The following is a 27,292-nucleotide window of genomic DNA, read 5'->3' as shown; positions in this document are numbered from 1 at the left end:
CAAAATCCAATTGATTTTATTTTTGGTTCCATGAAACTAATTGTACTTACCCATTAGAATAATATTCCCAAAGTGGTCATGCTGACATAGATTCTGCTACAAGTCACCTCTTGCAATAAAGAAATGCATGCTAGTGTTGGGAAATGGGACCTGAGGTGGGGGAAACGTGTGTGTAGATATATAAATCTGTATGTATAAGAGGTTGTCTGCCTCAAATGGCAAGTAAGTTTCTCTATATTATGGGGAATGCAGTTACAATGAAAAACTCCTACAATGTCCACATTTATAGTCAGGATGACTACTAAAAATGAGAGAAAATTACTCAGTTCTGGTACCTCTGCTGAGGCATTAGATCAAGCTGTACTCAGGTATTGCAGTCTGTTGTGCCCTACTCTCCCATTTCTACAGCACAGAGATCCAACCTGCACAGCCAAATCTGTAACTGAGTCATTGGGTTGCATTAATGAAATGTGAAATAAACATTGCAAAGAGGTGAAAGGATAATACCAAGAGCAGGACAAAGAGTTAATGACCAATTACAAGGTGGCAGTAAACACCACTGACTTTCACAGTTAGATACAGTCCCAGTTTCACCTGACTTGAGGGAAGACCTTTCCAGTTGTCAGCACAAGCAGAACAATTTTGTATTCTCCATGTCTTCACCATGCAGAGAAAGCTTTATTCAGTCATCAATAAATTAATCCTTGTTGCCCAAGGGAAAAATGTCAGGATGCTATAAAAGTAGTTACAAAATATGTGTGCTGTGCTGTCCACTAGAGTATGATTGTCTCTTTTTCCAAGAGCTTCTTCCCATGTGCTGTTCATCTTGAGGAGTGAATGACATAATTAGGAATTGCTCCTGTTTGTCCTTGGGATGAATGGTGCTAGCTCCTTGGAATCTTCAGTGTGTTCTTGATGGAGGTAGCCACTGGCTCCGGTGTTACGCATACAGCGTGAGCTGCAGCCACTGAAAGAAGAGTTAAAGGATGGATGAGTTGTTGGTGTCCTCTCACAAATTGTGTGAAGACACCACCATCTCTAGCTGGAAGGCAGCTGTTTGCTGTCACTTAGCATGGAGTGACAGCGGGGAATTTTCTGGAGTCTCTTGCTCCTATATCTCCTTCCCTTGCAAAAAGTGAAGAGTGTTTTTAATGGTCTCCCTAACAGAGGACATGAAATTGAAACTTTCTAATTCTTCTTAACAAGATTTTTTAAAGGTCAAGAACTATGCTAAGCCCCATTATCATTTAATACCATATCACTGTGTTTAATCTAAATAGCCTCATAAAAAAAAATTCAAAAGTTTTTTGATGGACTTGAAAGATGATATGAAGAGGCTGCAGCCATACCCTTCAGCAGCAACTGGAATTTACAGAGCAGGTGTTACTGGCAGATCATGGATGTTTTCTGTGTAAAATTGGTAACAAAATTTTAGGAGGTCTTGGGGTTTCTTATCAATTAGGTGGCAATTTCAGATGAACTCTTAATAGAGTTCACCCTTGAACATGTACAGTGATTAATACAATTAAAATTTAGTCTTGTGATATTGTGTTAGACATATTCTCATAAAGCAGTTTACCTCCAGGACATTGAGCTTAATGATGCCGTCTCCGTCTTTGTCAAAGGCATGGAATGCCCCTAAAGTAAGGAAACAAAAATACAGAGAGTAGATTAGGTTACTATGTGAGTAAAGATGATTCCCAGACAGGAAATCAAATGGCGCTCCCATTGTGAAATGCCAACTTGCACGGGTCTTCACTTGTGAGGGCACTTTCTGCTGTGTTTTTCCTTAGTTAATTCAAGGAGAAACACAGTGGTTTTTCTGTGTTTGTATGAGACAACTTGTCATCTTAGATTCCCTAAGCACATATCTGTAATAATTCACACCCAATATAGGGGCAGTAGTGCTGTGAACAAACTTCGCTGTGAGTATGATGGGGCTCTGAGCAATCTGGTCCAGGGCAAGGTGTCCCTGCCCACAGCATGGGGGTTGGAACCAGGTCATCCTTGAGGTCCTTTTCAACCCAGGTGGTTCCATGGATCCCCGGCTGTGTATGGGGGCAGGAGGGGAGGCAGTGCCGTGGGACCGGGGCAGCCACTCACGGAACATGGCGTCCAGGCGCACGAAGCAGCAGATGAAGCTGTCAAAATCGATGTTCATGTTCTTGTCAGCGTAGCGCATGGTGATGATGTCGTAGAGCTGGTTGTTCAGCCGAAACCCTGCAGGGAAGGAAAAGCGGGGCACAGCTGGGCCTCGGGCGGGGAAGGCGCTGCTCCATGAGGGGCTGGGCCACAGGCGCTCCCCTGGCCTAGCCGAGGCCCAGGCTGGAGCGTCCTGCTGCAACTGCTAAACAAAATGGAGTAAAGCTGTAAGGAGCTTCACTGCATCCAGCTGCCTTCCTAAACCAGGAGCAATGCTGTGAGAGGGCCCTTTGCACGTGAGTTACCTCAGGCTGTAAGTGTGAAGAGAGCTGCAGCACCAGAGGGCCTGCAGGGCCTTCTAGCTCAGCTGGGCCTGCTGAGAGCAAATCTGCTAAAACTGGGGGACAGAAGTGCGGGAGGAAGTTGCTATAAAACCACAATTAAACAGTGGTCGGAAAACAGACAAGGAGGCAACTTCTTGGTGTGGTGGGACTGAACTTTGGCACTGAATGCTGCAGCCTGTGCTGTGCCTTGAAATGGTCTGTCATGGTTTGGGTACAGCTCTTTGCTGGCTAAATGCAAGGTCATGCACAGCTTATGTGCTGTAAGACTGAAATGTTCTCAAAGTCAGGGCAGGAGGTATTTAAATATTTTCTCTCTTTACAGTGACTGCTTTCCTGGTGAGAACAGAAACCCAGAAAATAAAAATTACCCATTTTTCTACCACAGCAGGAGTCTAAATCCAGGTGTAGTTTTGTCTTTGGCAAAGAATTCCAGAATCACCAAGGTTTTGTAAAGTACAAGGTAGCCATTTTGTTTCTGTTCATTGATGTGCCAAAATACTACTGAAAACAAAGTGTCACTGAAATCATCCCATCTAGGTTTATAGTGATACTACAGACTTTCTGATCCAAGAGGTCATCTCACTCCCTCAGAAACCTGGTAAAGACATTTGTGGGGGAAGGCCTGCTCCCCAGGAGAGGAAGCATACTGCTGTGTCTGAGACAAGCAGGAAAAGTCCAAAGTCTCTCTTATCAGAATGAATTTCATTAACTGTAAGTTTTGCAAAAATACTTTCTTATTGTGCAGATAGAAGAGACTCAATCACAGGGCTCAGTACTGAAGAAACATTAACATGACTCAAGAAATGCCCACCCAATTGTCTGTGATGCACACCTGGATATTGACCTGCTCCATCCTGGTTTCAGTGCCTGTACACTTAGGTTGAAGGTTTTCCACTGTTCTTTCTTTGTTACTTAGACAAATGTATAGAATCCAGAGCCTAAATGAGAATAAATGTCTTCAGCACTCCCTGGTCTCCCTGAATAGTAGGACCCTGAGTGGGACATCCTTAAGACAGCAAAGCATCATTCATTGCATTAAAGAGGAGCTGAAGAGATCTATTTGGCTGGGAAGACATACAAGGCTTGCCATTTGGATATTTGAGAAGCTCTGTTGGGGGAAAAAAATATTTTCTAATTTCTTTAGGATCTGTCCTGAAAAGGCAGCACAGTGTTCAGTGATCTCACCCTGTGATGCACCAAAACAAAACAAAGGTTCGTCAGCTGTGGACACTGCACAGGGGACAGTACCTGCGTCATTGACCGCATTGCGCATCTCGTAGCTGTTAATGGTTCCTGAATGATCCGTGTCATAGCGCTTGAAAATTTTCTGGAAAAAGAAAAAAAGAGACAACAGTAATAAAAACTTGTACTGCTCTTCAATGCACTCATTGAGGGGATATGGGGTGTGTGCCTCAGGCACTTGGGGGCTTTGCCACATGCCTTATATTGCCACTGCTGGGCACTCTGGGTTGTTAGCACAGAGTTCCTCCCAGCTGCAAAGTAAAATAATTTAGATCCAATTTCTGGGAAGCAGAAAAGCTCTCCCCTTGAGACTCTCCTTGTTTGACTTGAGTTTATGCTGGTAATCCTCCCTCTTGATTGCCCTAATTAAGCTATTATTGAGGCCTGATTCTTGTTCCCATCATTCTCCTCCTTTAATTTGTATGCCTCTGTGCTACTCTCACGGGGGAAGGCTGTACATGGGATATTCAGGCTATTTGCTTAGGCCGTGAAGTAGGATGAGGAGAGAATTTTTGTTACTTCTCATTTTTGAAGCTAATTCACTTATTTCTTAGCCTTTCTTTTTGATGGAGCATATGTGGAGAGTTCTAGTTTTCCTGGAGAACACTTGCACTGCAGAAGCTGTGAAGAGGATACCAGCAATACCTGCCAGCTTTTAATCTTGTCCCAGAGATGTCGAAATTCATCAAAGTTTATCTTCCCAGAGCCATCTGTCTGTGATGCAAATATTCAGGTAAAAAACCCACAATACTTTTAGGATAAAATTAATTAAGTCTGCAACTACTGGTGAAGGGATGAATGTAAAACTGGGTTGGGGATCTCCTCAGCATAGAGTTGACTCAGCTGTGCAGTAAAATATTTGTGAACATTTTGGTTATTGTGCATAGCTTAGTGCTTCAGGAGTGTGAAGTACGACTTCTACTTTGTGCAGAAAATAACTTCTGGTACAGGACACAGCTTTGCCTCTGGAACTATTCTAAAAGTGCATGACTAGGATGTTTTAGTGGGCTCTTCTGAAATACCTCCAAACGTGAAGCTCACCCAGTGCTTTTTATGACAACTAAGCTTTACTCTGGAGTGAAGCTCTTTCTGCCTTGCTTAAAATGAATTGAGAAATAAGCAAAATGTTGACTAAAGCTCTTTTCAAAAATATGTTTAGGCTCCAACCATTATGGCTGTGGGTTGTAGTTACACTTTTGTTCTGGTTATATTTGAATGCACTTGCATTCTCTCAAAATTGTGTTATCTCAGAGTGGAAAGCCTAGGGTGGTTGTGGCAGAGGTAACCACGTGGCATCTTATTGCATGTTTTATTGCACTTGTTCCAGAAAAGTTCTGCCTGCATTGCAAGCTGAGCATACAGTAGAATATGTGATACATTATAAACTTAAAGAGATAAATATAATAAGTTTATTGGCAAGATCTATAGTTATATTGAGTTTGTTTTAAATATAATAATGAAAACCACCCATGCTTTAGTACATAATGTGGCCAGTCTCTCCTAAAGAAGAGTGTCATACTGACTGCTTTGTTCTGTAGCATTCTTTTTGGGGGTATTTTTCTCTGCCAATTATGTTAACATTGAGATGACTGGAATTAAGATGTGCCAAACCAGGAGTGCTTTTTTTATCTGACTACAGACTACAATTTGCTGTTTTGTTTCCCTGGCTTACTAAGTTGTGCGTGTGTGTGTGTGGTTTCAAGCAGTCCCTTTTCACCAGGAAAGGATACATCCATTAAAGCAATCATGCTGCGGCAGGATTCCAATTCAAACCCTTCTGATCTTAGGTCCTTATCTGAAACAAAAGATCCCAGGTGAATACAAATCATGCAAATCAGCAAGTGATTTTCCTCTCTAATCAAAGTAAAAGCCAAACCTACTTCCTTCATCCAGTAAGAAATGAGTGGCAGAGAAATCTGGACAGACTCTCAGTAATGTTATTGTCTGTGAATTAGATATTACTTTTCTTGACTTGTTATATACAATCAAAAACTCTGGAAAACTCTAAACTAACTTCTAGGTTACTAAGCAAGTCCAGGGTCTGTAGGTTAAAGTTTGCTAAACAGGGAGAACAGTTTGCCTCTCCACTAGAAATTTTTTTTAAAGGGCATTTGCAGACTGAGAATTGCATTATTGTCCCAGTGGTAATTCCAATGAATGCATCTGCTCATTTTTAGATTATCAGTTCTAACAGCCTGTAGAGATCACCTCTGTGAAAAGTTCAGCTCGTGAAAGTCTCAGATGCATTAGCTATGGAAATGTAACTAGGAAATTTCTGAGTTTGAAAACACCAATATTTTTTAGAAACTCAAGGTGGGGAGTTATGCTCTGTCACAGATTTCTTTGCCCAGGGTTAGTAAAAAACACGCTCAAACTCACGTTTTTTTACGACATTATTGAGAACATTCCTAAGTTCCTCAGCATTGATCTCCATGTCCTGATGGAAATGTGGTGAGAATATAATTAGTTACAGCATTCTTTATGAAAAACAATTTTATGGATGGATATGCTAAAAGTCTTTGGTCATTTTTCAATAAGACATACACGTGTTTCAAACCAGAGGGCATTCTACTTCATGTGAACATTAGTCCAACTCTTTCCTGAGGCTGCTGTACAAGGTAGACCTGAAGTTACCATACAGTGCTCATTAAACTACAACTGGAAGAATGACTGGTAATTTCAAGCCAGTGTATCTAAGTCAAATAGCAAAATCAGAAAATTCCTGTATCCCATATGCAGCCACTTGATTTATGCAGTTCTTTGATCTGTTTTTATCTTTAACTTCCCTTGTTAAGCACATACCAGAGGGCACTGCATTTCTAACTTGTTTATACTTGCTGTGCAAAACAGCATCTTATAGGAGATTGGAGAAAAAAAGCTGAATTTAAGTAAGACTCCCTCAGACACAGTGAGAATAGTTTATACATACATATGAGGATAGCTGTATACTTTAAGGTTTTTATTTGTATACATATATACACAGTTTATACATACATATATGAGGATAGCTGTATACCTAAAGGTTTTTTTTTATTTGATTTTACTTATCTCAAAATCGCAAAGAGAATTTGATGGGAGGAAAATCAAAGGAGATTATAATATTCAATGTTTTGAATTCATGGAATAGTTGATTTAGGAGCTGTTGTGGACAGGCTGCTTTGAGGGCAGAGACAGGGATCGATCGCATACTCACATCCCCTGCAATCTGTCGGAAAATATTCCTGAACTGTTTTTGCTCTTCACTCTCCTCATGAGCTTTTGTTGAAGAACGCTGAAAAGAGACAAGCAAAGAAGAGATACATCCTGAGCCCAGTGGGAAAGAGAAAGAGCCTGGATGGCTCACTTACCCTTCTGTGAGGGATCATCTTAGTGAATCTGGGGGCCTTTGGAAGAATGGGTTATCCTCCCACTCCTTTCCCTATGTTTTTGTTAATTCTCTTCCTTAAAACTGCCAAGTGTTTAAAATCATCACATTGGTCTCTCTTCTATTGGAAGGAGCCTAAATAACTACTTCCACTGGTAGTTGTCTTCTAATTTTTTGTTCCAAAATATTGCCAGAGAGAAGTTTGGAGAAGAAGGGGCTTATTAGAGATTCAAAGAATGGTTTTGGTTGAAAGGGACCTTAAAGATTATCTTGTTCAAGCCCCCCTGCCATGGGCGGGGACACAGTATCTGCCTTACAGCTGCCCTGTAGGCTATAAATGACCATGTGAGAACTCTTTATGATGTGAGGGGCCCCTTGCTAAAGACAAATAGCATATGAGACAGAGGAAAACAAGGAACATGAAGCTTTCTCAGACACATCAAAAGTGCAGCCTTGAACTCTGAAGCTGATACTGAAAAGGGAAATGAAAGTTATAGGTGACAAAATTAATTTCTTAGCTTATTTCTTGTTTTCCTTTGTCTAAATGCAGAGAAAAGTTTAGACTGGTTCTCACTTCACCCCCTGCATGCTCTAGCAGTCACGCAGCACCCTCCCTGTAATCAGATGCTCCAGCCATGTCCCCCAGATGCCACAAGCCTGAATGTGGGATCTGTTTGTTAGATGTGTTGTGTCTCACCCACCTGCAGGAAGAAACTCTGAATTTGCTACTCGGTTTTCCTCCTCTCTGGTGGTGAGGGAGAAGAGGGAGGGTGCTGGAGCTCCTGAGTTTACCTCTCCTTTATCCTCTGGCCAACAAGGACTAGGATAGAGGTGTGTATTTGTAACAGGAGGGGCTGTGGTCGTTGCCAGGAGCTTCTGCAGCCCCTGGGGTGCAGTTTGTGCATGTGCCCTCTGGAAAGCAGCACTGCCTCAGGGGGCCGAGTCGAGTGACCTGAATGGGGGGAAGGAGTCTCTCACAACCAGGATTCTTGTGTGAGAGAGCAACCAGGAGATGTTTTCAAGTGCCTAAATCCTCCAGCAGAGTTGTTAAATAACTGAAGGGACAGTCTCTCTGTGCTTGTGCTCATTAGATCCACATAAACCAGATGAGAGTCATGTAAAGATTTGATGAGGAGCTGTTTAGTATCTCAGGACATCTCTTTGCCCCATTCCTGTCCTCTCCTCAGCCACTCTTTTGTGCTAGCCAGACCAAGCCCTATTTCACCCTTTGCCGCTTTCTGCAGAAACCTTTTTCTTATCTGCTCGGGTTTTTTCACCATCTTTGCCAGCATTTTCATCTGCTGTCAGCTCCTTATTGCTGTTTGCTCTGTCAGAAACGAAGATGATAGGCTAGAGGAAGAGGAAGACAGCAAAAGAGAAGTGGAAATTACAGGAGAAATAGTGGAAAGGAAAATATTTGGTTACAAGCATTCTGTGGAAAGTACGTGCAGCAACAACTCCTGCTCTTGAAAGTATGAAGAGAGAAGCCATTTCTTGGAATGAAAGAAAAGAAAGGATTAAATAAAAAGGTGGAACAATTCTGCAGTTACTGCTCTCCTCATGCTAAAAAAAGCTGCAGAAATCTTTTTGCAAAATAGTGCAATTTCTGGGTTCTAGCTTTCTTTGTCAGAAAGACAGTCATTGAATGTGTTTAGTTTGTTGTTGTTTTTGTTTGGGGTTTCTTTGTATGGTTTTGTTTTAGTTTTGGTGTTTTAGCTGTTTTTTTTTTGTTTGGTTCGTTGGTTTTGTTGGTTTTTTTTTTTTTTTGGGGTGTTCTTCCTGTTTTGTTTGTTTGTTTGTTTTGTTTTGTTTTTGTGGGGTTCTTCCTGTTTTTTTCCGGGGTTCTATCTGTTTTTAAGCAAAATAAGCCTCCCAGATGCTTATCACTTAAACTGATGAGCTTGCCCCTCAAGGACAGTAGCACTGAAAACAAATGTGAATAGTACACAAAAAAGGAGTTACCTGTGTAGAAGCTAGTTAGTTATGTGAAGCATATGTTCTTTATCTGTACTGATTCTTGAAGCACTCAGCTGTAAGCAGCTATGTGCAATTGTTCTGCTCTGGTGCAGAGCAGAAAATTTAAAACAAGGAAAAAACTGCTACATGATGTGAATCTATTACTCTAGAGTATTAATTATAATCAGCCTCTCTTGGGATTAAAATATCTGATTATATTTTCAAGGTCCAAAATGTGTTGTGTCCAATCAAAAACAGAACCCAGGACTTTGGTGAGCAGAAACTTCAGGCAAGAGGAGTGGCTGCTGCACTGGCTGGTGGAAAGCAAGTGTGAGGGCACATGTCTGGAGAAGGGGTACTTTTCACTAGCAAGGGGTGTCAGGTTGCCTCTGGAGGGGCAGGGAGGAAGAACAGTTTGAGCAACCCAGAGGACTGAGCTGATAAAGCTGAACAGTTTGTTACCCTTTCACCACCCCTCTGAGTGAGAAGGGTATATGATGCTATTTCATTAGAATCTCAAGTAGGAACACAAAATCTTTGCTGCATGCAAATGGCCTCGTATCCAGCACCCTTCATTAACTAGGTCAGTTTCCAGACACAGAGAAAATTATAATAGCAAGGAACTCTGTCCCTGCTCATGCATTGCACATGCTTTTTGCCTTGTTGGCACTTAGCACATTGCACAGGTACCTACCTTGCCCTTTTTCTTCTGTGTGAAGAGACAAAATGAAAAAGTGCTTGATCAGATTATGCAGAGCTGAAGGCAAACTTTTTTTTCCCCCTTCTCATGTTTATTTTTTCAGTTCCTATACTCATACAAATTTTCCCATTTCCTATATTTATAGAGCTTTCAAATCACTAAAAATGAGGGAATGTGCACCCACCAAGAAATAGCATACTGAAAGAAACACATTGCAGAAACCATAGCAAAACTGTGTCTCATCTCATACGGGGCTTTGTCTGCTTGAATAAAATCTCTTTAGTTCTGAGTATTCCTTTTCTTTTTCCCAGCCTGCAAGTGTAGGGGAGATTGAACTTCTATGCCCATAGATCAATGATACCTGAAGTGACAACTTAATTCCCTCACATCTGGACAGTTGTTTTTCACTATGACAGCAAACAAAAGGAAAACATTTCTGAGCAAGGTTTGATGGAGCGCAATTCTGTGCAACAGCATTTCCTCTGATTTTTTTCAAGACTTATTGTATCATTTGCTTTAGTATATTCCCACAAAGACGTGTAAAAAACTCCAGGGGGAAGAGTTAGAATGTGCCATGGATGCTATTTTGAATCAGAGTGCTATTAGGATCCCTTTTCAGAAAGCAGGTACTTCAAAATAAGGTAGTTTTTCCTTTATTAGATGAGACGCCAATTTCACAAAGTATCTCAGGGCACAGAGCTAGGCCTCCCTTGGTAAATGGATAATCTCCCTTGATGGAGGCAAAAACAATGCTTAGCACTCAGCTTCTTTATGCCAAGACCAGATTTCAAATCTACAAAAGCATTTTGGTCTGAATCAAGTTCAGAAAGTAGCATACATAAATCAAGTGTCAACAGACGTATCTTAATGAGAAAAAAGATGAGAATTTGATAAAGATACTGTCATGTAGCTGCAAATTATTTCCTGCTATAGGTTTTCCTAGATATCATGTTCTTCTCTACCCCTATACACAAAAGAGGACCAGGACAGTACTTACCAATGGACGTTCTGCCTCAATCATATTTTCAACCTCCCTAAGTAGGAAGCAGAAAACAAATAAATCAGGAAAGTGACTGTTCCCAAAGCTGCTTGTTTCTTTAGGTGGTTTTTAAGCAGCCACTCAAACTTTCCAAGCAGCCAGTGGTGTGGGCTGGCTTCCAGCATTACAGCTGCAGGCTTTAGGAGTAGCTTTTTCCTAGTTTGAGCTGAACATCCCAAGTACCATTTCCAGGACAGCTGCCACCTGGCTTACTCCTGTAAAGAGCCTTTATAATAGTGAACTGGAAGTAAAACAGAAGTTCTTTGGCCTTAGTAAATGCCTAATGGTTTGTTTGCAAAGGATTTCCTGTAAGCAGTAAGCTTCTCCAAAGACAATTCAAAGCAGGTTCTTGTTACTCTATAAAGTAAGCTTGTGGAAATGAGTTTGCAGCTTGGAGTTTCTAACGATGTTAAGAAAATAAAAAGCAGGGTGTAGCAAACTGATAACATAACTTTAGCAGACTAGTGAGGTCACTCCACCTATATGGCCAGACAAATGGCTCTGCAACTTACTCTGAAAGACTTCTTTTCTCTGAGAAGACCCTGAGGATGAATTCTCCCTCCTGGTGGGGCTCATATGTCGATGGGATGATGACGTACTCGCTGGGAGGTAACCGGAAGCGCTCAGAGATTTCTCGCATATTAATGTAGGTCTTACTTCTAGCTTTGGAGGCATTGTAGAGGAAAAAATCCTTCTGCAAGTGGTGCTTAGTACCATGCATCTGCAGAACAAATGAGTCCATTTGTCTTCAAGGAAGTCTTGTCCACTGCCCAAGTGGGTTGCCATGCAGGCAGTGCACAGCTGGGACAGAAAACACAGGAAGCAGCAGCTTAGCAAGCAGGGAGCTGAGGACTGGTGGTAGCTGGTGGCAGGTACAGAGTCTGTCACCTTTAAGTTGCCACTGACTGAGTCTAGTTGGCTTCTGAAGGCTGCTCCAGGGCCCACCTGCAGATTGTGTGGCTGACTACTGCTGTGTAGGTACTTGTATCTGACTCTTTTGCTAGATGCTGGTTTGTGTGTAACCAAAGATCAGCCACTTTCCTTGGAGGGTGCGTGGCAAGGAATGGTGTAAGCAAACTCCTACATGCAGAGTAGTAAAGTGAAGGTGCCTTCAGCGTAAACATGTCCTTGTCTAGACAAAACATGAGTTGTGTATCTGCTAAACAAATGTGATAATCAAACATTGCATTAGTTCAAATATGAAAATTAAGCCAAGAATTGTGGACTAAACACACTTGCAGGCTGTTTTTTTGGAGATATTACCATCTGTAAGATATTTGGCAAAGACAAAATTCAGACTCCCATCCTCATGCTTTCCAGGTAACAGCCTCCAGGTGAGCTTGTTAGCAAAACTTGTGATGCCAATGATTCAGCTATTGTAAGGCTCAGAAAAAAATGTAATCTGTGTACTTTTGATAAGCTTTCTTCAATGTCTGAAAAAAATATTAATTTTCTAAACCATTCTAAGACTACAGAGAAAACTCTGTGACTGCAGAATGTAGGCCATTTGTATTATTTTTAGGAGGAAATGCAAGTGACTTAGGGTGGTTCTGCATGGAGTGCAGAGGCTAAGCCCTCACAGGCACTGCTTCCTGGATCTCCGACCATCTGTGCAAGTGATGGCCAGGCCACCACAGAAAAGAAAAGAAGCACTGATGAAAAGGTCCAATTGAAAATGGGGTGTGAATGAGAAGGAACTAAAAACTACTCACAAAATATTACTAATAAGCACGCAAAACAAAAAGGTTAGCAGTTCTACTGCTGCTACATCCCTGAAAACAAACTTCACTGGACAGTCTCCTGCTGACTTACTGCCAGGCATTACGGTAACATTAGCTGTGGGTATACACCAAGATATCAATCTGGCTCTGTTCTGCGCATACCTCTTCGGGCACCTTAGGGAGAAACAGAGAGAAAAAACAGTCAGAGCTGCAAGGGGAGACTACATGTTTATAGGTCATAGACAAGGGCATTCAACTAAAGTTCTGGGGACACAGAAATTAAAATGCCCTTAGTCAGATAAGCACTTTCCCTCTTGCTTTCTAAGTTTCTTGGCTTCTACATAAAATCAGCTAAAATCTGAACCAAATACGTTTGTGCAAGGGACTGAGTAAATTTACTTTTTCATCAAGTCAATAGCAGGGACAGAGATTAATTGCTATGTATGAGCCTTGGATGTCTGTTTCCTTTTTCACACGTTTCTGCCAATGAAATGCTTAGTTTCAGAAAGAACAATAGGGAGATTGAAGAATATATGGGAAAGAATATGCTAAAATCTGGCATTAGGTCACTATAAATGTGTCTTACTTAATAGATGGGTAAACCCTGACATTGCTGTTGTACGAGGAGTTAGGAAGACTTGAATTTCCTTCCTCTCTTCCAGATTTTATGACTCCCTTGCAAAGCAAAAATTGCAATTGATGCAATCAGCTTGAATGATTCAGTGACTCTCTTGGTAAATGCATACTGTCAGGATTTGTGACCACAGTGCAAAGAGCAAAATCTAGAGCTGTTACCTCATAGATGGCAAAGCCAATGGTGTACAGGTTGGCTCCCAGCTTGCGCTCTTTCCTCCTGTTTTTCTGCATCAGTGCAACAAGGAAGCTGCAGATAACCTCTTCATCCTCAGGATCATCATCCTCCTCCAGGAGCTTCAAGCGATACTGGGGATTGGTCCAAAATGTATCTGTAAAATCCCACCAGCAACCCAAAGAAAACATGTAAAGCTTTAGTCTTCTAATGATGCTCATGATCAAAGAGAACTTTTAAGCTCCCTGCCTATGGCTCCTGAGGGAAAGGTTAAAATTGGGCTAAAACATACATGGGTTTTTTAACATATTATGGCTGTTACTTAATACTAACAACTGCATTGCAAAAGAGGATATATGGAGAACTGTCATCTGATAAACTTCCAAAGGCCCTAAAGCTATCAGTAATCCACAAAAGCGAATTTCCCAAGTGAAATCTAACTGTTAGGGTGAAATTCCTCCCTTTTACTTGGGGCACTGCGAAGAACAAGGATTTATCTTTGCCAGGGCTGCCTTTTGGGCTTAATACGTTCTGTTACAACATAATGACAGAAGATTTCCAGAGACCAATTGCATGCCTTGTCCACTGAGGAAGCAAGGCTTTTGCTATGGCTGAGCACTAACCAGGCTATGGTATGAATTAGTCTTCGGGATCTAACCTAGTCCCCATCAAAGAGGCTGTATCTCTAAAGACCCTTTGCTCACCCGGATAATTGCGGCAGCCTCCAGCTGAGCAGCCTCTCACCCAGCGTCCTTCATTGACTGACACAGTCCAGGTCTGGAATTTATCCACTTCCAGAGCATCAGGTGTGAGGTTACAAATCTCAAGCTTTGTGAAGTGCCTCATGAAATCTTGAAATGATATCCTGGAGGAATTGAGGGGAAATTGAACCCAAATGCATTTACATGGTTGGCAGTTGTCTGAAAGACCCTGGGGAGGTGGAGGATGGTGACCAACAGCACTGTCAGTAATGGGATGAGTTTGCAGTGGGAGTGCCATGTCTTCCAAATGCTCTTGGTCTGCTGGTTGGTGAGTTACCACACGTACAGCTCCAAACTCAGGGAAACTGAGCTGAGAGGATGGTAAGTAGAAATGGTGATGGAGAGCTTGTGGAAATGTAGCATAATTAGAAAAACTGTACTGATGGCACTGAATAATCTCTGGTGGGAGAATGAGAGGATCACAGAGCAGGGCTTACTGGGGATATGAAGGGAGCAGAAATCACTGCAATGTTTTTAGCACATTGGTAGTAGTGCAATAGCATTCATTTTTGCTATGATTCCATATTTCCTAGAGAAACTGATGCTCTCACCAGAACTCCCCATCCTCCACGACCTTGTGCTGCAGGCGGATTTTCTCTGCTTCGTTAACAGAGTCCCACTCCTCTGACCTTCAAAGGAGTAAACAAGTTAGCTTAGGATTTGCAATATAGTTTTCATTAAAGTTTCTACACTTTAGCCTCACAGAGTGAAAAATCAAGAGTCATCTTGCTACCTCCACATAATTTTTCCTTTGTAAGCCTTGCAACTATTTGTTCTCAATGCTATCTTCTTCTCCACATTACCAAATAAAAGAAGCGACTGTCCTACTTCTCTCAGCCTTCCTCTTAGAATTCCTCTTAGCAGCTCTCAAACATCTGCTGAACTGTGTTAATTTTACTTAGCTTGAAGAAGAAGGTGTTTGCAGATTATAATTGCTGGTGTACCTATTGAAATTCTTTTAAGGAAAACACTGTCATCTTGCTTCATTCAGTTCTTTCATAACTTAAAAGATTTTTCTACTGTCATATCTTGTTTTGAAAATGGACAGTAAAATTAGATTTAATGCATCATTAGACTGGGTTCTGTCTTAATTTCCATTTATTAAAGCCTCTTTTAACATCTTATTAGATACTCTTTTCTTTTTTACAGCTTCAGCTAAGCACTCAATCAACTTCAAAATTACAACAAAGACAATTCAGATACCTCATCACTGAATATTAGGATTATGCAAAAGCTGCATAAAGGCAAATAAAGCTGCAACTTCTTTTTCAAATTATGTGAAGCTCTGTTTTACTCACTTGTCACTCCAGGCTCCATTCCATTCCACCTGGCCCCAGGGGTTTCTCAGCCTTACCAGACGTATTTTTTCTCCTTTAAATACTGTCTAATGGAAAAAAGAAGGCAACAAGAATAGACTGAGAGTAGGTTCAAAAGGAAATGTTCCGCCTGTCACCACACCCTCCAGTGATGGTGCTTTTCTGGGCCATACCCCAGCCTGATCTTCTTGGGGTGGCTGTGGGAAGGCTGTAAAACCACCACAGGAGGTGGCTGCCTGTGGCCACCTTTGCCCAAGTGGGTGTATCCCAAGCGAGCCAAAACTTGGATAGGTTTCTTTGTCCACAAGGTTTTAACTTATTTGAATATAATTTTGTTTCCTTAGCTTAATTTCTTTTGCTTTTCATGCTTTTCATGGCTTTGCTGCCGTGCGTGGGGCCAGGCCAGCGGCGGCGGCATCTGCGCACAGCTGGCGGGGAGCGGGGCACATACCTCTTCCACGGCCGTCACGGAGTAGGCGTGCCCTTTGACGAGCCCGCAGGACATCCGTGTCTCGTACTGCATCGGCACTATGGTCTGTTAGAAAGAGAGAAACACCCGTGGGGCTCACACAAAGCTCAGCTGCCACCCAGGATTTTCACAGGGAGGGTGACACCGTTCAGCTGACAGGATTTTTTTGCCTTGTTCTCCTCTCTGTGTTTGTCAAAGTGGTCAAGCTAAGCGCCCATAGAATTCACACTGATGGTTAGAAAGGAATGAAGCATGAAGTAAAAATGGAAAAAGTTGATAATATCAATTTGAAAGGACATTTTCTGGTGTCTTTCCCCCTTTTTCGTAAGCTATTGCTTTTTGCACTTGGAACATGGCAGGATATAGCATGCTTAATCAAATAATTAGCTTCTTGTATTAGAAGGACTAATACTTCTTGTATTAGCTTCTTGTATTAGAAGCCTTTTCTAGGATGGTATTTTATGTTTTTGTACAGCTCTGTAAGGTTATTACACATGAACTGGTTAAAAATCAGAGCAAACCAACACCTAGAATACTTTCATCTTTCCACATGGCTGCTATCTTATCACAATGACATTTAAACACCCTATTTAATACACTGTTCCTGCTAACTGACACTATCTTATTGCATCTAACTTTCAGGAAGGGCATAGCTCTTTTGCTCAGGTGTAAATATATTTGCTGTCCTAGTCATCAGCTTTTAGTGTGTCTGATGGATTTTTACTTGTCTATCTGTGAGATCTGGAATTGGGAGCAGGATGGCAGATGCACACAGCCTGCTCTACTTGTATGAGAGATGTCCAGTATCAGTGAGAGGGGCAGACCCTGCCACATGCATGTGGACCACGAGCAAAACTTCCCCTCCTTCTTTGTGTCTGTTGCTGAGAGATGCCTGCAAGGTCCTGTCAGTAACTCTGCCACCTCTTCTTGACACATCTAATGGCATGAAAAAGGCAGGGCTGGATCTTGGGGGAGAATTAGTAAGGTCACACAGAAATGTTCTTAGCTTGCACAGGGAGGATCTCATCCAAATATTTCCTGGATGTTGCAATTGTTTTCCATTATTTCACTAAAGCACCTATTTGGTTTCTTTTCCCTTTATTCTGTTTTCATACTATAACCTCACACCTATTTCCTTTTTTCTTCATTTCTTCTCTGATGTTGCCATCATCACTTGTCAGAACCCTTTTCTCTTCTTTCTATTTAAGAACATTAACTTCTGGTGACCTGGACAACTTCTCAAAGTCCAGGTTTTGGAAATGTTTCATCTGCCTCTTCCCATCGAGAGTCCTGATTTTTTTTCCTGGTGATGGTTCAGGAATATGCAATAACCAGCAGCACAACAGCTGCTGAGGCAACAAGTACAGAAAGAGTTTTGCAATCTTTTAGTAGACAGTCACTGAGGAGGAAATTCTCCCCCCAGACATGGGAGGTTTGGACAGCCATGCTTGCAAAACAAGATAGTCATACTGGTCTTTCCCAAAGAATGACACCATTTCAGTCTTTTAGGAAGAACTAAATACGGATGTCAGAAGAGAAAAAAATCAGCGATTTCAGCTGCAAATGCAGAAGAAAGTTTGCACAACCAAAAGTTTTGAGTGATGTAATTGTGGAGGATTTTTCTTTGGTTTTGTTTTGTTTTTCTCCCACCCTTCCCTACACCCCTGTAAAACAAGAGATGTAATTTCATTGTCATGGAAATGCAGCTCCCTAAAGGGCAAGGTATGCCAGCTGCCTGACACAGAGAAGGCAGCCAAGTGTCCCTCTACAGATTCGAAAGCTTCTAAGTTTTCCAGTATGGGATTTTTTCTTAGAGGGTTTTAACATCCCTCTATTTTGCTAGATAATTTTGTGGATATGCTGGAGTTACTTTTTATTTCATCACACATATAAAACTCCACGTTTTTCCTTTTCCTTTCTAGGCATTTTTAATGAGGACTTTGTTTGCAGTAATCAAAAAAAAAAAAAAAAAAAAAAAAAGTGTTCCTGGAGCATAATCTCCTCTATTAATGGGTAGAGCACTCTGTCTCAAAATAAGTTCACTAAGAGCTTTTTTGCCTGGAGCAAGAGCTATGCAGAGCTTGCTTGCTTTTTATTTCTTTGGCATTCCATGCACACTCAAGAATCTTGTTCTATTCTAGTATTTTAGTTTTTTCATTCTCTCCACCCTATTCAAGCAGGAGACTTGATAAAATCCACTAATAAATTTCTTATTCTGCAAATTATAAGCCTATGTCACAAGCCAACAGCCCTCTAATGCCTCAGTATCAGTGAAGCCCTCTAGTATCAGTCACTGTGCTGGAAAGCACTGAAGTCTTTCAACACACACATCAAACAGCATCCATAAGAACATTTCATTAGTGTTATTTGTGAAACCAAATAAGGATTTAAAAGCATAGGTGATATGTTTCTCTAACAGTTTGTAGATAAAAGCATTCTGAAGTCAACTGCTTAGGACACATACCCAGGCTGGCCTCTCCTCAATGCCCTGGTAGTCTACAGTGGACTGAGTCATCTGTGCATTTTCTTGATTCTTCACCATGCGAGCAATCAGTTCCCCAATGTTGCTCCGAGGAGCTGATCCATAGGAAAAGCCTAGATCATCCTGGCACAGAGAATGGGAGAAGGGTATAATGGAGGAAGATGAGTGGTAAAAGATAGCCCAGATTACTTCTCTTTTTCCTCATTATTTCCATACTTATTTACAGTGGTCAATAGCACTGTTCTCCCACTTTTACTGAAATATGGTACTCCATAAAGTATTAATTTTTTTAACTTTTAAATTTACCACAATAAGTGAAGACAGTCTGTTAGCCATGTGGATAATAAAATGTTAATCTGTACGCTTAAGATCTTTGACATGAAGATTTGTGTCTTAACAGAGTTGCAGCATCCTCATACTAACCTTTCATTGGGTTTGGGTCCTGAGGGGGAAGGGGTACTGGTTTTGCTGATTGCACCTATTCTTTCCAGCTCCATGTTCTACTTCTGTTTATTTCCCTTTTGGTACTCACTGTTTGCTAACGGCTGGTCTCTAGGGGGGATTACTCCATCTCCTAGAAATGGATGTTTTCTATGTGGCCTAAAGCAAGCAGTTCCAAAGGTGGTATATATTTGGTTACGAATGGAGAGGTCCCTCTTCTCCGTCATTTCTTATCTGCAAAGTTCATATGAACTCACATCAATGGAACTGGCCATGAGGGATCCTCTGTCAATGGCATGTTTCATGATTTTATAGATATCTTTAGGGGCATCCTTTATCTCGTAGAACTCCGTGACTCCTCCGGTGAAGTCCTCCATGGCTTCAGTGGTGTTGCCTCCCTTTAAAGCTTCATATGACCCATGGAGTCTTGAAAAGAGATAAAAAGAGATCTTTTACACAGGTATAGATACCTACCTATATATTTATATCAACTACAGCTATGTAAACACACATACTAAAACCCCACAACCCATCTGTCTGGTAACTCGCAAGTTAAAAGTTCTAAAACACACCCCCTGCACACATAGAAAAAAAAAAAAAAAAGATATGCTGAAAATCAAATGTAGATTTCTGAATGAGTAGCAAAACTTCCTAGAAAATACACTTTAACCCATCCCCAACTCCAAGGCATGAGAAAAGGCATTGGTGTATTCAGGAATATTCTCGGTGTGCTTCTAACGCTGAATGCAGTGCTGTAAGCACCGCCCCAGCAGAGGGAGCGGTCCTGGGGAGCCCGGCACAGCCCCGCGGTTCGCTTTACTTTGCATAGGCCTTTTCCAGGAGGGCGCTCCAGAACTCGTTGCGCTGGGAGGACTTGGTAAAGACCAGCTGGTTGTTGTAGGTGGGTAAGCAGTCATCGATGACGACATCCACCCAGTCTCCATAGCGCCAGAACTGCTCAAAGGCAAAGAGAAAAAAATCCATTAACTGGATTGGCGCGGTGCAGGGAGAGGAGGCCTGGCTGAAAGGTCAGGCTGAGAGAGGAGAAATGTGGAAATACACTTCATAATGTGGCCAAAACTGCTGGCTACTGTGAGGGAGGCAGCTGTACTGAATTCCCCTAGGCAAAGAGTTCCTTAAGAGAACCAAAGGAAATGTGGAAAGCAGTCAATCTTTTCTGAATAAGAAGTTCTTCGAGAACTTGTTTTGACAGACCAGCTATTTGTGGGCCTCAAAGCAGCTGCTCTTGCCAAGTGCCCGCGTGTCTGTGCTGGCTGCAGTGCTGCATCTGAGCAGTGAGGCAGGACCAGGCACCTGTTGTCACTCCTTACACCCAGGACACTGCAATCTGCAAATGCTTCCTCGCTGGGTTAATGCTCCCTAATTGCTTTTATTGGCTGGCCCTGCTGTGACTGCCCTGATGGAAGAGTTTGGGGTGAGGCAATTCAGTCCCTTTTCCTTCCTGCTGTCACTCATGCTTCCAAAGGGTGGGGAAAGAGAGAAGAGCATGCGAAAAGCTAAACCTTGGGTAAATGCATATGCTCACCACTAGACGGAGCGACTCACCTGGAAGTGAAAGATGCCAGCATAGTTTTGTATAAAGGACTGGTCATGAGGAATAACTCTAGTTAGTAGTTTTTTATTCAGTGTCAGGCAAGCAATGGCAGCCAGAAACCAGCAGTTACCTGTAAATGAGCAGAAGCAGCAGACAAAATGAAGGGAGAGAGCAATTAGAATCAAAAGGAAAACCTGAGATACTGCAAAGTGACGTTAATTCTCAGTAGAGTATGATTCTCCATGTGTTCTGAAGTACTTTAGCACTTTATTTGTTTGTGCTCTAGAAATGCTCATGGGCATTGTTCATGGCTGGGTACACACTGGCTAAACAGATGATATTCCCCATACTTTAGAAAAAGCCTAAAATGTGATGAGCACAGTTACCCGCATAAAGAATTCCCTGTGTCATGTGAATCTTACACTAAAAGTTCTTGCCTAGATTGCTACTGAGCAGATGTCAACAATTTGCTACAGAGCAAAAGAATCACTGAGACAGAGGATATCACCTTGGAAATGAAAGAGAATTAAGTGAGAGTTAACCATGATGTAGACTTTAAAAAGTGCAGAGTTGAAGTAAGAATTTCATACCTAATTCTCCTTGGCAGATATCTGTTCTGTTGGCTCCACCAATAATAAACCGTGGATTCTCACAGATTTCCTGCAAAACAGAAACAGATGGATGAGCAGGAAAAGTGTCCATGATGATGCCTGTTTAGCACAGAAGTAAAGGCAGTTATAGAACATTTTCCTATAGGATAGCTTGTGGTATCAAAACCTCTCTCACAGTTTTCATCTGCAGAGTTTCACTATGAAAGTGTTTTGGAATCTGGATGTTCCAGATTCCAGTCAGAGTTTTCCCCATGCACCTACAGGGTCTAATATTGAGCCTGGGGTGCTCCCTCTGTACGGTAATGTGAAAACACACTGAAAGGAGAAGAATTGGGGAAAATATTTTTTCTGCACAGTTATGAAAAAAACAAAACATTGGATGAGGCAGGAGAGAAAGCAGATGAGAAGAACATCAAGGGACCAGACTAAATTATTTTAAAATGATCTTATGGCCAATTTGCAGTAACTGGCATGTTGGGGTATTAAAAGGGTTGAAGAATGCATTTCATAGGGAATGAACCCTGGCATTGCTCCTTCTTAAAATTAAAGGATCAGATGTTTAATTACCAGAAATAATCAGCTGCTGGTTAAGAGATTTTATTCTTTTCCTCATGTTGTAGTATTTAATTGACAATGCTGCAGTCAAAAATGTGTACAGATATAATCTGTCTCCAAGGACAGGAAGATCTCCTTTCATCCTGCACATTGCACAATGTACTGGGTTTGTCTGTATTTGCACTAGAACAGAGTGGGTACAAGATGCTATACATGTATAAATAATAAAGACATTTCTGCACGGAGAGAAGGCAAAATGCAGCAAGTGAGGTGGGACAATTGCAGGCTTACATAGCCCTTTTCTATAATGGACAAGGACTGTGGAAAACCAGACAGAGGAAAACCAAGGAAAGTAGTGGCTTTAACCTGTCCTACAGAGTGAAAACTGTCCCTGCTTTATCCCATTTGTCATACGCAAATAATTGGTATGCAGAAGAATAAGAAGACACAACTTCTGGATGCATCTCTTATGAGGGTAAGGAAAGAAAGATATTGCAACCTGAGGAGCACTGTCCTGAGCACCTGCAAATTGGGAAGAAGACAAAGTATAGTCCAAGAGCCCAATCTGTTGAAAGCTGTTGGGAATAGAGTGGGAAGGAGACAGAACAAACAATTGGCAATTGTTTGTGTGGCAACATACACGGGCAGCTAATGTTGTCTCTATAGTCTAAAGCTTTTTGTTAATATCATCAGGGTGACCCTGGACTTTCCCAGACTCATGTTTCAGGTCTAGTAGTTTTTGCTTGGCTCAAACCCACTTCTTTTCTCCTTCACAGTTATCAGAAGAGTTGCTTTGATGTAAGTATTTGGATTAGTCAAATAGCCAGACAGAGAGACCAACTTCTGCCATCCTCCCTACCACCAACCCCTGCAGGCACTTTACTTTCCTCGAGGGAAGGAATGGTGGGATTGTCCTGTTATTTTGGGCCTTGGTCAGCTGTTGGGGTCCAGTTCTGTCAAAGCAGATATTTGAGATGCCTTCATGCTTTTCTCCACTCACTCATCTTTTTGAAAATATTCTGCGTTTTATTGCTGTGGTGCTCTGCTGAAAACTAGTCTGAGATGCCAGGTTTTTGGTTTGTGTTTTTTCCAAATCTATTATTGTATTTTGGCTTTTCTTGCTCTTATTGTAACTAGCTTTGAAATCCAGCATGCTGTGTTTTAGTTGAAAGTAGTGAGGTGCCACCTAGTTGTTTCCAAATATCAAATGTACAGCGATTTGTTATTCAGAGCCATTTATTGCATCTTGGGCTCATTTGTTTTGTAAGATGCTTGGTAAAGGAATGCAAAGGAAAGAATCATGCAATTGTCATGTGGCCTGGTTTAGCTATGACAGAAATGCTTTTCTTGCATTTCTTTATGCGGGCCAGGTGTGTATAGCACACTGTGGATATGATTTTAATTTGTATTTCCTTAGTTCATTTCCAGTTGCACTAGTTTGCTGAGTACAGCTGAAGTTGCAGAGAAAGGCATCAAGGTCTTCCAAGGCTGAAGTACTCAGTCAGCAGACTGAAATGACCAGGTGTCCAAGATGCAGGTGGCACGTCTGTCCTTCCAGTCTTCCTGGCTGTGCAAGGGATTGCTCTTTATCTCCTAGGTCAAGCTATCACAGAGAATCCCAACAGGCTGCACTTCACTGAGGCAATGATTCATCTTTTGAAAGAGCCTCCTCTGATCTGAGTGCCTCAGACTGTCTTGGTACTATCCAAAGGAGCTTTGTGTTGCACTGGGTTGATCCAGTTGAGACTGTAATTTCATTACAAAGAGTCAGTTACAGCAAAGAAAACAAAGAATCCCAGGAAAAACCTAGTAGTGGTGCATGCTGCATTCTGGGAAGAGATTACTTATGAGTCAGTTGGAAGGGAGCACTGGAAAATGCAAAGGCAGCATGCAACTAAAAATGGCATTTGACCTTTGTTACATTTTCATTGACTTTTCTTCTGTATCAGGAAGAAATCTGCCAGTCAGCTTATACTGCTGCAGCAAAGGGCATTAATTCCTTTAAAAACTGCCATTAATAAACTATGGCATTCTAAGTAAATTCCCTAAACTGATCCTATCAAACAGAGGAAGGATCTTTTTCAGCCTGAGACAATTTGTAGCCTCATTGTCGCTTGGTCTCTTGTGGTCTAGACTGTGCTTTTAAATGTCTTTGCCGCGCACTTCAAGGCACAGCTCAATGTCAGACACCAAGCTGCTTTTAGAGCTTCTGAGTTGGATTATCTTCTTCTGAAAGTTCTATCTTGGTGGCACTAACTTCCATCTTTGCTTTGTGGTATGACCTGCACAGGCACACATTTTGTGATTGCTGAATTCAAACAGCTTCACATGTGTGCAGTAGATGATCTGACTAATTTTCATTCCAAGCAAAATCCAGTAATTTGTTGACTTGATTTCATTTGTATTCATTATGAAAAAGAAAGCTCCTCCTGGTGATTTTCTGGCTATAGAGAGGATCACCGTAGCGAAGTCATTGAATGTGCTGGTTAAGTTGTGACTTGGCTGTGAGCAAGGAGAATGACAATGGTGCATTTGAAAGAACAGTGTCACAGTAGAGCCTTCCTATCAATACCCTGGTGTCATTAGATCCAAACAGGACTGCAGCAGGACCTCTCAATATTCTGTGTTATGTTATAACACAGACTTTTCCTCAGCTCTCAAAGATCAGTAGCCTAATCCTTGCTCTCAGCTGTGAGAAATTCCCACCAGCAGCAAAGTTGTGAGAGGCACAAGCAGTCAATGAGCTGGATATAATCTGTTGTAGGTGTAAACAGCTCTTTGGACTTCTCTTACCTGCTGTGGGTGAGTGAATAATTTAATATTTTGCATTAACTGAGGGGGATTTCATTTTCCCTCTACATATCTAAACCATGGTCCTGCATACTCTGAACAGAAACACTGGAGGGATGGATCCTGCAGACTTTACTCAGGGGAACTTTCAGGGCTTTCACTTGGCTTTTGTCTGAATTGAGGATTAGGAGATCTTCTCTGTGCATTCATGTCGTGGCATGGCAGTCAGTAGCTGGGTAGAATTACAAATACCTTTTTGCTGCCTCCATGCTAGGGCTGCCAGCTGCCCTGCACAGCACCTGTCCTTCTGTGGGTAAGGGACAAGGCCAGTCCTCATGCATTTGCTGCCCTCGCTGCAGCAGAGGACAAGCATTTTGGGAGGTGGCAGAGGAGGACCTGACCTCTGGGTAGAGGGGCTTTGATACAAATAGATGAGCTGACATGACTAAGGTGACTCAGGAAGCCAGAGAGTCAGGAATAGGTTGTGTATTTCCCAGCCCTCTGTTTTAAGTGGGATCATAGAGCACATTGATCGCTTGTTTATTTGCTGTGTCTGGAGGTATGTATCACATAAAATGGCACAGGGGAAGGATCTAGACTGGTCACATTAGGGTATTCTCTCAGGAATTCTGAACTGTGAGTTTTGGGGTTTTTATTTTGCTTTTGGACTACATTATCAAGTTTTATTCAACTAGTGACCTGAATTTCAAAGTGATTAAAATTACCACTTTATAAGAGTATATTTCATAAGCGAAAGCATTTTCTTTCTTGGAAGGGGGGGTGGGGGGGGGGCAAAGCTATTGCAATTTAACAAGAACAGAAATTGTCCGTATCTTTACAGACTATTAGAAAACACAGCCTGTGCAATTGAGTTCATATTCATTTGACATCATAAAGTCTTAGCTTGTGTCAAAAAAACCCATATAGCTTTGGGTTTGAAGTTTACATTGTATTTTAAGTCTTACATGGTCCCCAGCCTGTGGCTGCTACATGAATAGTAAGTCCAAAGTTACATATCCACGAGTGACTTAAAGAAATGTCTTTGGAATTAAGACTCTGGTCTGAACCTTTCCAATAACAAAGGCTTGATCTGTGCCTGCACAGTTATATAAGACAAGTCTGAGGTTACGTTGTGCATTTCTTTTGTTTTGAGGCTTTCTGACACTTGCAGTCTGTCTGCTGCAGGATGATGCACTCATCCACAGTACTGCTGTACTGCTTCCCTCTGCAGGGAAAGGGAAGAAGGAGAAATCCCATCCCTTTACATGACTAACTTGGGGCTGCATTTAAGTCATTCACACACATTTCTAGAGACTGATGTAGCTGTAGTGATGATGAAGGAGTGACAGGGCAGAGGTACACAGGGCACAGCAGATGGGGGACTCATTTTGATCCCTCCACATTCTCAAGTTGTTGTGACAGAAGCACGTGGCCTTCCTCCACGTCTGTAAGAGCCACCCACAAGAGCTCGTGGTCTTTTGCTATTCAGTTACACTCCTGTGGTCAGTTTTATCTATCACCACTGACTTTGCCACTGAAGCACAGATTTGGGCACAGGGGAAGTATGGAAAATATAAAAGAAGTGGCCAAAAACTGCCAAAGAGATGGAGCTGTGGAGGCTCCTCAGAACAAGACCTCCACTGTCAGACAGGGGATGGCAGGGGCCAAGGCACTGTCCCAGGGGCTGCCTTGCTGCAGGGGAGCAGCTGCCCAGCAGATGTGACAGGGAAAATGTGTAACTCCTCCTCAAGTAGGAGAGACAATCAACTGGGAACTGAGGTGTTAGTCCTCTGCCAGTGAGAGAGATGGGGGAAAAGAAGATGAAAAAACCAGGAGGGCTGGCTGGGGAATACCCACGAAACAGGGAAGTGCATGGGATGAGTAGGCAAGAGTGGGTCTTCATAGTGATTAGAATACCCACATTCATGGTAAGTGGGATAAGCAATGCAGGGAAAAACTGACTAAGAGCATGTCTTAGAACATAACTTGTCCTTTTATTTTCACACATGAGAAAAATGGTGGAATACCAAAATAAAGGTTTAAGTGAAACAAAGTAGTGTTAAAAAAATTAAGCCTCAGCAAACCCAGTAACTTGTTGCAGACGGAGGAGAGTTTTTCTTTGGTACTTTCACACAAGAAAATCCCAGGCAAACCATGCAAGAAGAAAATGAAATTCCCCATATCTCTTTCTAAATATTTCATTCCATCTCTTTTCTTGCTGCTGTTTTATTGTATTTCAGTCATTATATACACATTGCCTAAGCTTTCACAGCCTTAGCTAGTTATCTCCCAGGAGAACTCTAAGGAAATATATTTCCAGTTAATCCACCTGCCTCTCCAACACAAAATTTCTGCAAAAAAGTGAGCTCAGAGTGTATACTTCAATTTACAGAAAAAGGCAATCAGCAAATATGTTACTTACGCGTGGTCTTTTCCATTCGAACTTGACAGGGCTTTTCTGGCTGTAGAAAAGGGACGACTCATTTGGGGGGAAATCGGGATCTTCATAGAGAATGTTTTTCTCCAGGCACTTCTTGTGAAGCTCTTCATAGGTCTTCTCCTTTATGTGGATAATGGGCTGATTGCGACTTATAATGGCAGAATAAATGCCCCCTGTGCCCCCTCCTGCCCCCTCCGTAGTGCCAGCAGTGGTGCTGGGGACTGACCCCGCAGCCGTTTGCTGAGCCACTGCTGCATTTATGGCGGTCGGCATGGGAGTCAGGCTGACAGCAAATGCGGAAAGACAGCAGGATCCTGCAAACTGGAAGGAAATTTCAGAAAAGAGGAAGTTACTCTGCAAACCGTCTTTTCTGTCTGTTGAAAGCCTTCTAGTCAAATTTGCAATCCAGAAAATTCCATGTAGTTTTGCATCCTTGTGAAGGACAGTATTTTGTCATCCGAAATTGGAATTTGTTGCTTGATGTGGGACAAGATGATCAATTGGCTCACTCCTGTATCTGAGTTGTATCTACAGCGTGTGTGTGCTGTCCTGTGCG

General features: G+C 42.0%; 1 protein-coding gene across 4 annotated transcripts; it reads right to left on the bottom strand.

The window, feature by feature from the left end:
- Window positions 1–27,292, bottom strand: CAPN3 (calpain 3). 4 transcript variants are annotated; one of them, XM_059849542.1, is made up of 24 exons: window positions 26,719–27,292; window positions 20,931–21,000; window positions 20,352–20,470; window positions 19,606–19,739; window positions 19,043–19,211; window positions 18,327–18,467; window positions 15,845–15,928; window positions 15,376–15,461; window positions 14,629–14,706; window positions 14,021–14,181; window positions 13,304–13,473; window positions 12,671–12,682; window positions 11,300–11,508; window positions 10,746–10,782; window positions 9,743–9,757; window positions 8,341–8,442; window positions 6,922–6,999; window positions 6,108–6,165; window positions 5,459–5,523; window positions 4,374–4,442; window positions 3,735–3,813; window positions 2,104–2,220; window positions 1,580–1,638; window positions 1–967 (listed from the first exon to the last, which is right to left on the bottom strand). In XM_059849542.1, the coding sequence occupies exons 1-24, from the start codon at window positions 27,007–27,009 to the stop codon at window positions 941–943; spliced, it is 2,430 nt and encodes an 809-aa protein (XP_059705525.1). In that variant the 5' UTR covers window positions 27,010–27,292; the 3' UTR covers window positions 1–940. The 4 variants fall into 4 exon arrangements, with proteins under 4 accessions (XP_059705525.1, XP_059705526.1, XP_059705527.1 ...); XM_059849543.1 differs by lacking the exons at window positions 8,341–8,442; window positions 9,743–9,757; XM_059849544.1 differs by lacking the exons at window positions 20,352–20,470; window positions 26,719–27,292.

Source organism: Haemorhous mexicanus, chromosome 6, assembly GCF_027477595.1.
Source record: "Haemorhous mexicanus isolate bHaeMex1 chromosome 6, bHaeMex1.pri, whole genome shotgun sequence".
Taxonomy (NCBI): domain Eukaryota; kingdom Metazoa; phylum Chordata; class Aves; order Passeriformes; family Fringillidae; genus Haemorhous; species Haemorhous mexicanus.
The sequence above is the reverse complement of the archived record's forward strand: the minus strand, read 5'-3'. Positions and strand labels throughout refer to the sequence as shown.